At 42.2% G+C, this 15810-nt stretch overlaps 1 protein-coding gene across 1 annotated transcript in view; it reads right to left on the bottom strand.

Moving 5' to 3' along the window:
- Positions 1–14781, bottom strand: part of LOC311518821 (uncharacterized protein) — a 41213-nt gene extending 26432 nt beyond the window's left edge. The window contains exon 1 of the mRNA XM_084624896.1: positions 10945–14781. Within this exon, the coding sequence (XP_084481022.1) occupies positions 11336–14632 (3297 nt within the window). The 5' untranslated portion in view covers positions 14633–14781 and the 3' untranslated portion in view covers positions 10945–11335. The remainder of the gene's footprint in view (positions 1–10944) is intronic.
- Between the last annotated feature and the right edge of the window lie 1029 nt (positions 14782–15810).

The raw sequence follows: 15810 nt of genomic DNA, 5'->3' as shown, positions 1-15810 counted from the left end.
ACAGGGTGTCTGGCTCTTCTAAAGGGAAATAGGTCTCAGGCTGCCTGTGCCACAGTTGATTTGCCTCCCCAGATGACGAGAATGAATCAGGTCATGAGACAGGTGGTCATGTGACTAAGCCAAGCCTGCGAGGGGGTAGAAAGACAGACAGGTCTATGGACAGCCAAAGGGGGACTGCAGAGTGAGAGAGTGTCTCCTGTAGTGGTCCTAGAGGAAGAAAGTTAAGGCTGGATAGAAAGTATCAGCTGGAAGTTGCCACTCCCCAGAAGGATAAAGGAGGCTAGCCCTTGCATCTTCTCCAGCTGCTCAGAGTACTAAGGAAGGGACAGTACCTCAGGGAGGAAGCGCTGTGCCCAGCTTAAGCCTGGGTGGAAGACTTTTGGTGTCCATTTTGGAATTCTGTGTTAATAAAACCAGATACCAAGAAGGGCTGTTATTGAACTCCCTTGCAGAGTCTCAAAGCCAAGCTCCAGCCCGAGCCTGAATGTCTACATTGAAATGTTATAGCCCTGCAGCCTGAATTCATGAACCCAAGTCAGCCACACCTGTGTCACAGATCTTTTATCACAGTGTAGATGCCCTCTGTGTGACCCCAAGAGGTGCTGAGTGAAAATTTTTGGACAAAACTTTCTTTTGGTGAAAAATGCAGATTTGCCAACTCTGCAACATTTCACAAAGTTGTGTTGGTTTTGCCAAATTGTTTCTGTTGGGGTGAAATAAATGAAACATTTCATTTTTAAAATTTTTCCAAATAAAATGTTTCCATTTTTCAATTTGACGCAAATCTTGTTTAGAAATTCCCTTCAATTTTATTTTTTAAAAAGCTTTAAAAGGCTCAAAATAATTTTAAAAAAGGTTATTTAACTCAACCTGAAACTGTTTTATTCAACCCAAAACAATTTTTTTGACTTGGCAAATATTTTGAAAAATGTCAATTTGGGGTCAATTTGAAATTATTTCCTCTTCCCCCCACCCCCCATTTTTCTCTAGTGCAACTATAATTGATTTCATTAGCTCGGCGTCTCTGAAGATAGTTTCTGGTTTGTAAAGTATTTTGTGGGGGTTTGTTGGGATGAAAGGTTTTATGTTGGCACAGAAGATTATTAATCCCTATGTGTGATTTTTTTCTCACGAATAGGCCCACTGCTTGAAATTTCTTTCTTTCTTGCATTTTTTTGGAGACAGATATGATAATGTGCTTATTTCTCTTATGAAAAATTATGATAAAATGAAGTGCAATGTGATACATTGTATTCTTTTTGTCTATTGTATATGGGAAGAGAAGGTCTAAGGTGGTTAAAAAGAAGTATAAATACAATGTTCCCTCAGACATAGTGGACATAGTTGTCAGTTTATTGGGAATCAGTTACAAGATTTAAGAAGAAAAGATTGGAGAAGACATCTTATTTATTTATTTATCTAACTCCCAGCCTCCACTGGCATAGAACTTCATCCTATTTAAATAGTCTCTGCCCTCCTTAAACACAGGATTTGCTGTAGTTTACACCACTAATCCTTGCATTCCATACATGCCAATCAGGCCTCTGAAAGGGGTATTACAGCAGGAATATGTTAGGTGACTTGACATTCCCCCAGCACTGTAAGCAGAAAGCACTTTCTCAGATACATATCTAATATTCTTTTATTGCTATCAAATAAACAGGAATATGTTATTGATGTACCACTGTCAGTCAGACACTCGCCTGATGCCAGTTTATACCAGATAAAAGATCCTGGCCCTGTATTTTTAGGAGTTCTTTCAGACTGCCTTCAATGGGAAAATAATACTTTCCCTTGTAATCATAAAATGGATAGAGCTGTTTCTCAGAATTCCACATGTAAATGTTTGCCATTTTGCTAAGTGCGATTTCAAAACCTTCCAAATATATATTTAATTGCACTTTTGGTTAAATAGATCTCTTTGCTTTGAAACTGTGAAAGTACAAATCTGTTTATTTTTTTCTTTCAAACACAGACCTCCTCCTTATATATAATACTCTGTGTGAATGTGTATATATACCCACACAAAATACAAACAAAATTAAAACAAAAGTCATTCTTTGGATGATTGACTAATATACCCATTTGTATCACACCAAAGTGAGCTTCCAGTGAACTGGCACTGTAAGATATTTTAATAGCCAAAGGTTTTCCTCTCTTCAAAGAAATATATCATGTTAAAAGAATTTATGACGAGGAAAAAAGTTCTTAAACAAAGGTTACAATTACATTATGAAAAATAAAATCCTTTGGGGGACCAGGTAACCAAATGTGAGAAGAGCATGTTATCTTCATGGAGAAAATTTGAGTTTTAAGTGGAACCAGAGGGGAATAGGTCACTCAGCATGACCCTGCAAGCCTGATAAACAAGCCTAACTCCATTTCAGAATGACTGCTGCAGTGAGGTGCTTGAAATGGTGCTTTTCAGCTACAGTGCAGTATTCTTTTCCGTCTACATTTTTCACAAGGAGGAAAGAGCCCAAATAAAAGCACAATGAGTAAATTGAAGAGAAAAATATTCCAACTTAGATTATTTTTCTCAGAAGCCAGATATTTGAAGGTTTAGCATCTTGATAAATCAGTGTAACCACTATAATATAGTGTTGTCTGGCACTGATTAATCCAATTGTATTTAGAAATTATACATATTAGATTGTCATAACTTGATAGTAAATAGTACATAAGTTCCTAGGCATTTTAATAATGTTTCTTTATACATATATTCTTATGAAGTGCATTGTTTTATTGGGGGGTTTATTTTCTATTGATTATATTTAGAGCTTTGTTTTGTAATTGATTTCTGGTTGCTACTTTGTTTCTGTATTTTATGTCAAAACTGTCTGGAGTTTCAGAAAGGCCTCTTTTTCAAAATAAATAAATTCACTTGTAAACAACTGTAAGGATGAGAGAAGGGGATGCAAAAATATACACCGTAGTTGCATGTAGTTTTTGAGAGCTCTGAATTTTGCTTCGCAAGAAATTTGGAAGACCTATTTTTTTTTTTTTTTTTTGCAAATCACTTTATGAATCCAACTGTAGATCAAAATGTAGCATGTTTGAAATGTGCATGTGGATGTACCTGGACACCCGTCTTTGATGTGTTTCATTTGTGGACAAAAGTTTGAAGGGACAGAGCAAACATAACTCATTGCATGTTATTACATGCACGGGCACGGGCACACACACACCAGGTCACCTTAAGAATGAAGTGGCTAAGCCCATGTATGTGGAGCTTTACAAACTGCAGTAATTGCATGTGGTTTAAGATCTTCAAGCACATTTAAGATCTAGGTGATTCTATGTACAGAAGAGCAAATTTTTTTCATTTGAATAGAAAATTCACTGAAAAATGAAGTTTTGGGAATTGAAACTATTTGTGAATATGGGTCAAATTCAGCAAATAGTTTCAGCCAAATAAATGAGGATTTTTTAAAAAATCTCTAAACCGTTTGTTTCAACATTTTTAAAATGAACTATTTAAATTTTTATTTAGAAAGAGGCCATTTTGTTTCTAAATGTTTTGGAAACACTTTAATATGTTTTATCGAACCCAAATGATTCCCCCCCCCTCAGTGTTTTGTTTCAGTGGGGAAAAAAACGAAGAAAAAAAATCAGTTTTGGCTTGAAATGCGAAATTTTATTTTTCAGATTTTTTTAGTTTGTCCACCAAATGGAAAAAACAATTATTCAGTCCGCTCTAATTCTATGAAGTAGAGTTCAAAAGACTTGTCAAGTGGCAGCAGTTGCAGTTAGCTTGATACTCCACCCACAAATGGAGTGTACTGGCAGCAGTTCATAAGGACCCTCTCACAGTGCTAACTTGATTATTTTGTTATTTTATATTCATGGTGGTGTCTGATCCATTTAAAGACATTAAAGTTAAATTGAGAAGAATGACTAGCAGATTGGATTTTGGTGGTATAACAGTGTGGACTATATGGGTGCTCCTTCAGAAGTGGCACCGGGAACAGTGTCAGATCCTGCATGCCTAAAATCCCCATTCTGTAATCTGGACAGGCTGAAGCATGCAGGTGTCAGCACTCATAAGGGATCCAGCTGCCAGATGTTTCAACAATTGATGGCCCAGATGGCAGAGGTCTCCATTCATTTTGGGGCTGCTCTTACTCAGCATGACTTGGCCCTCAAGGAATGGGAGCAGGCACCAGATGACCCTGAGAGAGCTGTACATGACCAAATAGTCTGGCTGCTCAGTGGTGCAACACATATTCATCCTGCCACTGTGCCATTCAAGACTGCTTCCATTCTCCTTTCTAAAGTGCGCAGGGACGTGGCAGGTTACTGAGATAGAAACCAGTTGAGGATGTATGTGACTTTAAATCAGAACCTAGGCAGCCAATGTGAGAGGAGAGAAGATGGGGCTGAGAGTTACTAATGGTTACTGCTGTTATGGCACAACAGCGGAAATCTGTCCCCCTTCAGGAAAGCCAAGCATACACAAAGCTTTATGGATTCTCATGACCTGGACATCCTGGGCCAAATTCAAATTAACACTACAAAACTTGTAAGCCTTAACATAGCCACTGTGTGTGTGTGTAATGCCTCATTGTAAAACAGTCTCAACCCAATAAAACAATAGAAATCTGAGGATGGGGATGCTTTACAGTTTAGCTGTTTAGCCAAATTATCTGAACCCATGGAGAACTCCACATGGCTCTCTCTGTTCACACAACTCACCTAAAGACACTACAGTGTCCCCTTCCCTGACAGCATCCTATAATCTTTATGGGTTATTGTATTTTTTAGTGCTGGACTGCCAGGCCTGGTATCCATCCTGAAGTGTTTTTTTTGTTTGTTTGTTTTGTGTGTGTGTGTGGCTAAATCTATGAAGCTTAATAGGTATGTGCCATAATACTATACTTGCAGCATGCTAGTTGCCAAGGAAACTCACAGGTTGCACATTCTAGAAGTGTTCCTGAGGGAAAGCGGAAGTCTGTTAAGAATGTCTGGATAAAGGCTTTTCTGGAAGTGGAAGCAAAGGCTCAGGGTTATCCAGTGGGTACTTAGGTTAAAGGCTAAATTTGCCCATCCCTGAGAAAGAACTGAGGGTTAGAATGTGTGTTTACTGCAAAGTACATAAACAGCATATGCATTTTTCAAGACAGAGACTGGGGGCAAGACATAATAGTCACTTCATTTCTTTTATTATTCCTGATTTTTCAACTTTGGTTCTATCTGTCTATTTCTGTGGCTAGTGTTTGTGTTAGACTATGTGAGTAAGTTTTATTTTTGGTTTTTCCCTGCTTTGTGAAGATTGTTTTATTTAAAAATAGTAGCCACATAGAAAGAGGGGAAATGGACTCTAAGCACACGTGAGCATATGAGCAGAACTAAGAGACAAACTATAAACCTGGAAAATTTAAACACTTAAAATAAGGGTAACTTCTTGGCGATGTAAACATAATTGAAAAGACCCACTAAATGTGAATGGATCAGCAAGGACCAGATTCTGATACTTTTATACTGAATAGTATCTTACTCCATAATTAATTCTGACTAGAACTCTGACAGTTTTCAGCAGAATTTTTTTTCAACTAAAAAATGGAGATTGGAACATTTTGCTAATCCAACTGAAACATTTTGCTAATCTGTGTCCAGTTAGTCAAATTGTTTCAATAAAAAATTCCAAAAAAAAAATATTTTATTTTGACAGTTTTGAAACAAAATATTTTTATTTTTCAATTGAAAATTACTTTTTTATATTCAAGTTTTATTTTTAAAAAGTTAAAAAACTTGAACAAAATATTTCAGTTTGGGTTGATCAAGATTTTCTTTTTCTTGGATTGCCCAGTACAGTGAACCAAAAAATCAGTTATTCACACAGTTCTAGTCTTCATTCAGTATGGGCAGGGATGTCAAAATCTGGCCCGTAAGGATAAGTGGTCATGAAGGGCTAGATTGCAGAGCCCCGACTGGCACTAGTGAGCCCTTGCTTATGTGAGTAGATGCACTGGCTTCAGTGAGACTACTTGTGTAGTGCTCATCCATGTCAGTAAAGATTAAGCTAGTTAGTTTGCTCAAAGCTGTGGAGTGTTCATCTTTTAGGGGAATAATTTTTGTTTTTTGAGGCTATATATAGTATATCTTTTGATAAAGTTTTTTTTTTCTTCAAGAACTGAATTTCAGACTCTAGAAGCCTAAAGTTTTGTATGGACTACCTATCAAAACTAAAGTAAAATAAGATTTTAAATCCAGACATTTCTTTCCAGACCTTAATCATCGGGGTGTTCGACTGAAATGGTTATTTGTGCCAGGGCACATTCTCAAATGGAGAGACAAAGGTCAAACTTTGGGTCTTCTTATGCCAACATGTGAAAAAATCCTTTTCAGTGCCCAAAAGACAAAATAAACGTTATAAGAACAGGAAGCCACTACATACTAGCAGTTGGTTTATAGTATCTTAAATGGGTTAGGAAATCAATACCCTGCATCATCAGATATATACGGTAGTAAAGGACGCTGATTTTGGCGGAGAACAATGCTGCTCTGTATAACACATACTATAAAGCATACATTTGGCATGTGCAACTTGGCCAGAGACAGTTGGCTGATAAATATGTATCAAGAGTCTTCTAAGTTGTAACCTATAAGAAGGCAAAAGCAGAAAATCACCTTCATTTGTAAAATTATGTAATTACAAATAATAACATAGCACACAGATGGGAAAAGTATCTCCTTCGTGCCATTTCCTTCCATTCACTACACTGAGAGATCAAAAAATCTCCAAACAGGAAGTTGCTTCGAAATTATAGCCCCTTCTCTGAACCTGACATTCTTGGTTGCCTGTTCTCTTTGAAGAGGAATAATTGAACAGGCTCTGGTTACAGCAGCTAACTCTTTTGAAAGCAGAGCTGTCTAGGTGAAGGTTACTCTTTACTCAGGGGTTAATCAGGGACCAAGATTTCTGTGTATATAATACTACTAGTGGTGGGGGTGGGGAGATAAATTCCTCTCTTCAGAATAGCACAGGATTTCAGTCTCCAAAGTTGATTGGTATTGATAACAGTTTCTTCCTTTGCTTTTTCTTCAATATAAGCAGTCAACATATTCTCAATTTTTCCTTTTAGCAATTTTTTATCATGGTGTACCTCTAGAGATCTGAGACCATCAATAACCTATTAACTGCAAAATAATTTGGGAACTTTAACTTGTGAGTAGTCCATTGAAAGATACTTTCCTCCCGCTGTGTGTTGTGTTATAATCTGTATTATATTATTATACAGAAGAAAATGGTACTGCTCATGTGCTTAAGACCCCTTGTTGAATCAACCATAGTCCTGTCTTACATTGCATCTGCCTATAGCATCAGGGGCATAGGTAAACTTTAAGTCAAGGCTACCTCTGTGCAGTGCACGACACAGTCCCCCAATAAAGGATTTATCAGACTTTACCACTTTTAAGGGGAAAAAAGTGCAGATGCAAACATAGCCCATAGTATTCTGACTGTGAAGTTAATGGGAAAAATTAGGCCTAAAGTAGAACTGAATGCATTGCGGTGAATTTTGCCAATGGAGAATAAATGACTTTCACCCCTAAAACTGAGGGATAGGACACCTTGATGGAATAGGATTAAAAAGGGTGTGCAGAGGCTACGTTTGCAGTACCAGTATTCAATAAAGAGAGAACTAGTTTTCAACAATGTCACTCCAGCGTCTTCTCCAAAAGCAAATTCACCTTTTAGGAAAAAAAACCCACACTGTTTGGTTCAATTATTTCTAAACTTGGTGGCAATATAAGAACAATGCTTTATTCAGGGACAAAAAATGAGAACGTCCTGCTAACATCTCTAGTTTCATTCCCAAACCTGTTGTAAACCCATTTCCTATTACAGTGGAATACTAGCCCACATTTTTCTGAATTACATCTAGGGCAAGGGTGGGAGCACTCCAGGCAATCCTTCTGCAGGTAGTCACAGAAGTTCATATTATTACAAAATGGCCTGGTTCTTCTGTCATACTTTTTCCTGACTTTGTTCACAGAAAAACAAACAAACAAAAAACGGGTTCATGTTTGACAAATGAGCTTTCTTTTTCTGCTATCCAGTTGGTTTGCTATCGAAGGTCCTGGTGTCTAAATGCCAGGTAATTTAGCAGTCACTCTAGTTGGTACAGTTGCTTCTGCTGAAGTGGACAAGAGTGGCATTTAGTCCTACACTTTGCTCCGGCACACTATGGTTTCTTTCAATGCAGAGTTTTTAGAATTGCTAATGCATTTTCAAGACAGGGGCTGCCTGGTTTTTTTCCCTTTCTCTGTCAGTCTTCTCTGTGTCTGGATTGGAGACTTGAATGAGTGGTTTTTAAAATATCAGAGAGAAAGAAAAGAGGAGAGGTAAATGTGAGAGCCCCCACAGAATATTGTGAAGATATCAAAGTATTTTATAAAGCATATGGTAATACTTTGCACTTTAATAGCATTAATTAATCCCACCCATACCCCGTGAAATAATTAATTTTACAGATGGAGAAATTGAGACAGAATGGATGAGGGCCCAATCCTGCAAGTTGTGAGTGCCTCCTGAAAGATGATGACCATTCTTAGCTCCCACTGACTTTGGGTGAAGGTGTTCTACAACATCCCAGGAGGAACTCAACACCTGGCAGGAATGAACCATGAATTACCTGTGGAAGGAGTCAATGTCAGAGCTCACATTAGCAGTCAGGAGTTACCAGTTGTCTACATAGCTAGTTAGCTATGTACGTAGGTCATCACTGTAACCATGTCTTCCTCTCACTGTTACTCTTAGCCTCCTTATTCCTTTCAACCATTTGTTATACTCCCCTTTTGCATCTTGTTTTAAATCTGGCTCTAATCCTGCAGTCTGACCTGCTCAAGCAGAGCCTCACAGTTCTGGCATCCTGCCAGCAAGGATAGGATTATAGGATTGGGGCCACAGAATAAAAATTGCTTGAGAATGGGATTGTCTCATGTTTGTAGAACATCCAGCACCATGGGGCCTCCAGGGGTATGTCTACACTGCACTCTAAGCCCAGACTCTGACTCAGGTTTGAGCCCCACCTCTTAGGACCCTGCTCGGAGTATGAGTCAGAGTCCAAGACCCACTTTGACTTGGGTCCAAGCCCTGTCATTTTGTAGTGTCGACGCAGCTCAAGCAGTAGTGCAGTATGGACGTATTTAGCACAGATGTGAGACCCAGGTCAATCAATTGTTTACAATGCAGTGTGGATGCTCATGCACAGGCTTGGAAAAACCAAGTCCACAAGCCCAGGTCCCACGGTCCCAGGTTTACAGTATGGTGTCTATGTGCCCAAGGTGTTATGAGCTGCATGCTTTATTGGTCCTGGAAAATGCAAGAACAATGCTGCATATTCTTGAGTGCCATCTATTGGCACCTGATCTATTAACTGTTTACATATCTCTCCACAATAATACCTTGTTCTTATATGGCCAACCCTGTGAAATTCTTTTCATTTTTAATAATTTTTCATTTTATTTTGTTTTATTTTATTGTGGGAGGCTGTGACAAGTTGGGTTCTGCCCCAGGGGATGAGAGAACTGGCTGGGGGGAGGGTTTGCAAAGTAAGCCCACCCCTGCACTCACCTGGCAGTGGAAGCTCCTGCCCCACAGGACTGGGCCTGGCTCCCTGCTCTGGACATTACGACCTGGCACACGGGGTCGCAGTGCCACTCAGGTTTGGCCCAATCACCCCTCTCTCACGACTGGGAGGGTGGGTGGAGCACAGTTGAGTGAATGGCAATGCAACCCTGTGCATCACGTTGCAACATCCAGAGCAGGCAGCAAACGCCAGTCCTGCAGGACAGGAGCTATAGGAGCTGCCCCAGCAGGGTAAGCTGTTCAATTGATAGGTATTTTTTATTTTATTTTGCTATTCACCTTTGGGAAAAACACAGGATTCCACTTATACAGCACTAGTCTAAGTGCTTTACAATATAAACATCTCTCTTTTATACAGCAGTCCTGCAACACGGGGTGGTACTGTAATACAACTAATCACAGCAATTCCCAGAGCTACACTGAGACCACTAGATCACATCTCTCCTATGTCAGAGAAAATGCTTTTATTCTCAAATCATTAACATTTTCATATATTAATGGACAAGCAAATCTTAGAAAAAACTTGATTTTTCTTCATTTCAGGAATATAATAGCATTTTGTACATTCTAACTGATCATATTAAAATCAATCAGGCAGAAGGAAATATTACTGGGATTTAAAACATGAGTTTTAGTTGTTTTCCCATATTTCTGTTGTTGTAGGCTGTCAAGGTTCCTCCCCCACTCTGAACTCTAGGGTACAGATGTGGGGACCTGCATGAAAAACCTCCTAAGCTTATCTTTACCAGCTTAGGTCAAAACTTCCCCAAGGTACAAAATATTACCCCCGTTATCCTTGGAATGGCCGCTACCACCACCAAACTAATACTGGTTACTGGGGAAGAGCTGTTTGGACGCGTCCTTCCCCCCCAAAATACTTCCCAAAACCTTGCACCCCACTTCCTGGACAAGGTTTGGTAAAAAGCCTCACCAATTTGCCTAGGTGACTACAGACCCAGACCCTTGGATCTTAAGAACAATGAACAATCCTCCCAACACTTACACCCCCCCTTTCCTGGGAAATGTTGGATAAAAAACCTCACCAATTTGCATAGGTGACCACAAACCCAAACCCTTGGATCTGAGAACAATGAAAAAGCATTCAGTGTTTTACAAGAAGACTTTTAATAAAAAATAGAAGTAAATAGAAATAAAGAAATCCCCCCTGTAAAATCAGGATGGTATATATCTTACAGGGTAATTAGATTCAAAAACATAGAGAACCCCTCTAGGCAAAACCTTAAGTTACAAAAAAGATACACAGACAGAAATAGTTATTCTATTCAGCACAATTCTTTTCTCAGCCATTTAAAGAAATCATAATCTAACACATACCTAGCTAGATTACTTACTAAAAGTTCTAAGACTCCATTCCTGTTCTGTCCCTGGCAAGCGCAGCATACAGACAGACACACAAACCCTTTGTTTCTCTCCCTCCTCCCAGCTTTTGAAAGTATCTTGTCTCCTCATTGGTCATTTTGGTCAGGTGCCAGCGAGGTTACCTTTAGCTTCTTAACCCTTTACAGGTGAGAGGAGCTTTCCCCTGGCCAGGAGGGATTTCAAAGGGGTTTACCCTTCCCTTTATATTTATGACACGCCCCCCAAATCTCAGCTAGGGTGAAACACTGGCTGGGATTTCTTCCTGGAGCTCTAGGAAAACAGAGTTAATAAGACACATGCATCTCTAAATATACTACCAAGTACATAAAGACTAACAATATTTTCCACATCTCAAGGACGATTTTAACCAGTTGATTCTGGGAAACTTTCACGGGAGAGTGCATCAGCCACTTTGTTAGAAGCTCCTGAGATGTGTTGGATGTCGAAATCAAAATCTTGGAGAGCTAAACTCCACCGAAGAAGTTTTCTGTTAGTTTCTTTGACGGTGTGAAGCCACTTTAGTGCAGCATGGTCGGTTTGCAGGTGGAAACGCCGTCCCCAAACATATGGGCGTAGCTTTTCCAGAGCGTAGACAATGGCATAACATTCTTTTTCAGTGACTGACCAGTTGCTTTCCCTCTCAGACAGTTTTTTGCTGAGAAACACTACAGGGTGGAATTCTTGATCAGGTCCTTTCTGCATTAAAACTGCTCCCACACCACGCTCGGATGCATCTGTGGTTACTAGGAACGGTTTGTCAAAGTCTGGGGCCCTTAGTACAGGGTCAGACATGAGTGTCGCTTTAAGCTTGTTAAAGGCCTTCTGACACTTTCCGGTCCACTGAACAGCATTTGGCTGTTTCTTTTTGGTTAGGTCTGTCAGTGGGGCAGCGATTTGGCTGTAGTGCGGTACAAATCGTCTGTAATAACCGGCCAAGCCTAAGAAGGATTGAACCTGTTTCTTTGACTTTGGGACAGGCCACTTTTGGATAGCATCCACTTTGGCCTGTAGGGGGCTGATAGTTCCTTGACCCACCTGGTGTCCAAGGTAAGTCACTCTGTTTAGGCCTATTTGACACTTCTTAGCCTTAACAGTTAGTCCTGCCTCCCTTATGCGCTCAAGGACTTTTTGTAGATGTTCCAGGTGGTCTGCCCAGGAATCCGAAAATATGGCCACATCGTCAAGGTAGGCGACTGCATATTCTCCTAATCCCGCTAGGAGACCATCTACAAGTCTTTGGAAAGTGGCGGGTGCATTTCGCAGCCCGAAAGGGAGTACATTAAATTCATACAGCCCGAGATGTGTGATGAAGGCTGACCTTTCCTTGGCAGATTCATCTAGCGGTACCTGCCAGTACCCCTTGGTTAAGTCCAAGGTAGAGATGAACTGGGCCCTTCCCAGTTTCTCTAATAGTTCATCTGTGCGTGGCATGGGATAGTTGTCTGGGCGAGTTACAGCATTTAGCTTACGGTAGTCCACGCAAAAACGTATTTCCCCATCTGGTTTGGGAACTAGAACCACTGGAGATGCCCATGCACTTTCAGAGGGGCGGATTACCCCCATCTGTAACATATCCTGGATCTCCCGTTCTATAGCAGTTTTAGCTTGAGGAGACACCCGGTAAGGTTGGACCCTAATTGGGTGAGCATTACCTGTGTCAATGGAGTGGTATGCCCGTTCAGTCAGTCCTGGGGTGGCTGAGAACGTTGGCGCGTAGCTAGTGCACAGCTCCTGGATCTGCTGTCGCTGCATACGCCCAAGGGTCATGGAGAGGTTCACCTCTTCCACACCACCAGCACATTTCCCTTCGTAGTAGACACCTTCAGGCCACTCAGCGTCGTCTCCTCCCTGGGCTGTAAACTGACAAACCTTTAATTCTCTGGAATAAAAGGGCTTTAGAGAATTAATATGATACACCTTAGGCTTTCGGTTGGAGGTGGGGAATGCTATGAGATAATTAACAGCTCCCAGGCGCTCCTGGACCACGAATGGCCCTTCCCACGATGCTTCCATTTTATGGGCCTGGAGCGCCTTTAAGACCATGACCTGGTCTCCTACTTTGAAGGAACGCTCTCTGGCATGTTTATCATACCAGGCTTTTTGCTCTTTTTGAGCATCCTGTAAGTTTTCTCTAGCAAGGGCTAAAGAGGTTCGGAGGGTGTTTTGTAGGTTGGTTATAAAGTCCAGAATGTTAGTTCCTGGAGAAGGTGTAAATCCCTCCCATTGCTGCTTCACCAACTGCAATGGCCCCTTAACCTCACGGCCATATACAAGTTCAAATGGGGAAAACCCTAAACTGGGATGTGGTACAGCTCTGTAGGCAAAGAGCAACTGCTGCAATACTAGGTCCCAATCATTGGAGTGCTCATTTACGAATTTACGTATCATGGCCCCCAAAGTTCCATTAAACTTCTCCACCATGCCATTTGTTTGATGATGGTAAGGAGTGGCAACCAAGTGATTTACCCCATGAGCTTCCCAAAGGTTTTTCATAGTTCCTGCCAGGAAATTAGTCCCTGCATCTGTGAGGATGTCGGAGGGCCAACCTACCCTGGCAAAAATGTCTGCTAGTGCCTGGCACACACTTTTAGCCCTGGTGTTGCTTAGAGCTACTGCTTCCGGCCATCGGGTGGCAAAATCCATGAAAGTCAGTATGTACTGCTTTCCTCTGGGTGTCTTTTTCGGAAAAGGACCCAGAATATCCACAGCTACTCGCTGAAATGGAACTTCAATGATGGGGAGTGGCTGGAGAGGAGCTTTGACCTGGTCTTGGGGTTTTCCCACTCTTTGGCACACCTCACAAGACTGGACATAGGTAGAAACATCCTTGCCCATTCCCTCCCAGTGGAATGACCCCCCCAAACGGTCTTTGGTCCTGTTCACCCCAGCATGGCCACTAGGGTGATCATGGGCTAAGCTCAAGAGCTTGGCCCGGTATTTAGTTGGAACTACCAACTGTCTCTGAGGATGCCAGTCTTCCTGGTGTCCCCCAGAAAGAGTTTCCTTGTATAAAAGTCCTCTTTCTACAACAAACCTGGATCGATTAGAAGAGCTGAGAGGCGGTGGGTTGCTCCGTGCCGCCGTCCAAGCTCTCTGGAGGCTTTCATCTGCTTCCTGTTCGGTCTGGAACTGTTCCCTTGATGCTGGAGACATCAGTTCCTCATGGGATTGTGGACCTAGGCTTGGTCCCTCTGGAAGCGATATAGGGGATGGAGCTGTTTCTGTTGACTGTGAACCGCTCTCCGCTGGTGCACTATGTTGGGATTCAGGCTCCGGCTGAGCCTCTTGTGTAGGGTTATCGGCTGCTGCCAGTTCAGGTTCGGTGGGGCCCTCTGGTGTTGAGGTTGCAAGCACTGGATTCAGTGCTGACACGGGGTCTGGTGTTGGTTGTTCGGCTGGTTCCGGTTCTGGGACTGGTTCCGTCTGGGTCTCTGGGACTGGATCCACTACTGCTGTTGCAGACAATGGCCTGGGGTCCAGGTCCATCACCTCTGACTGGGTCCTGATAGAAGTTTCCGGAACAGAGCTAGGCCTCACGGCTTGTTTAGCCTGGTTGCGGGTGACCATTCCCACCCTCTTGGCCTGCTTCACATGATTGGCCAAGTCTTCCCCCAACAGCATGGGGATGGGATAATCATCATAGACTGCAAAAGTCCACATTCCTGACCAGCCCTTGTACTGGACAGGCAACTTGGCTGTAGGCAAATTGAAAGAGTTGGACTTGAAGGGTTGAATCGTCACTTGGATCTCTGGGTTGATTAAATTGGGGTCCACTAAGGAAGCATGGATAGCTGACACTTGTGCTCCGGTGTCCCTCCACGCGGTGACCTTCTTCCCACCCACACTCACAGTTTCCCTCCGCTCCAAGGGTATCTGGGAGGTATCTGGGCCTGTGGACCTCTGGTGTGATTCCGGTGCAATGAACTGTAATCTGTTGGGGTTCTTGGGGCAGTTGGCCTTTACATGCCCCAGCTCGTTACACTTAAAACATCGTCCAGCTGACGGGTCACTGGGGCGAGGAGGGTTGCTGGAGAACGGGGTGGTGGGACGATAAGGGGTCTGGAGGGTTCTTTGGGAGGTAGGTGGGGCTTTGGGCGGCCCCCGGTAATAGGGTGTGGTCTGGGGTGGTCCCTTCTGGTCTCCGCTCCAACTGCGACCAGTTTTCTTCTTCTCTGCCACCTCCACCCATCTGGCTCCAATCTCTCCTGCCTCAATTACAGTTTTGGGTTTCCCATCTAGGATGTATCTTTCTATTTCCTCAGGAACACCCTCTAAGAATTGTTCCATTTGCATTAGGAAGGGCAAATTTACTGGAGATTCAACACTTGCTCCTGATATCCAGGCATCCCAATGTTTTACAATGTGGTAGGCATGTCGGGTAAATGACATGTCTGGTTTCCACCTTAGGGCTCTGAACCTCCGACGAGACTGCTCGGGTGTTATCCCCATTCTGACTCTCGCCCTGGATTTAAACAGTTCATACTTGTTCATGTGTTCTTTAGGCATTTCAGCTGCCACCTCAGCTAAGGGTCCACTGAGCTGCGGCCTCAGCTCTACCATGTATTGGTCAGTAGAGATGTTGTACCCAAGGCAGGCCCTTTCGAAGTTTTCTAAGAAGGCCTCAGTATCATCACCTGCCTTGTAGGTGGGGAACTTTCTGGGATGGGAAGTGGTACCTGGAGAAGGATTGCTAGGGTTTGTTGGTATATTCTGCTGGGCCTTTATCCTCTCCATCTCCTCCACATGCTTCCTCTCTTTTTCCTTCTCCTCCTCCTTCAGCCGCATGAGTTCTATCTGTCTTTCATGTTCCCTTTGTTTTTCCTCAGCCTGAAATTTGG

The sequence above is a fragment of the Lepidochelys olivacea genome, assembly GCF_965140295.1.
Source record: "Lepidochelys olivacea isolate rLepOli2 genome assembly, chromosome: 3".
Lineage (NCBI taxonomy): Eukaryota > Metazoa > Chordata > Testudines > Cheloniidae > Lepidochelys > Lepidochelys olivacea.
The sequence above is the reverse complement of the archived record's forward strand: the minus strand, read 5'-3'. Positions and strand labels throughout refer to the sequence as shown.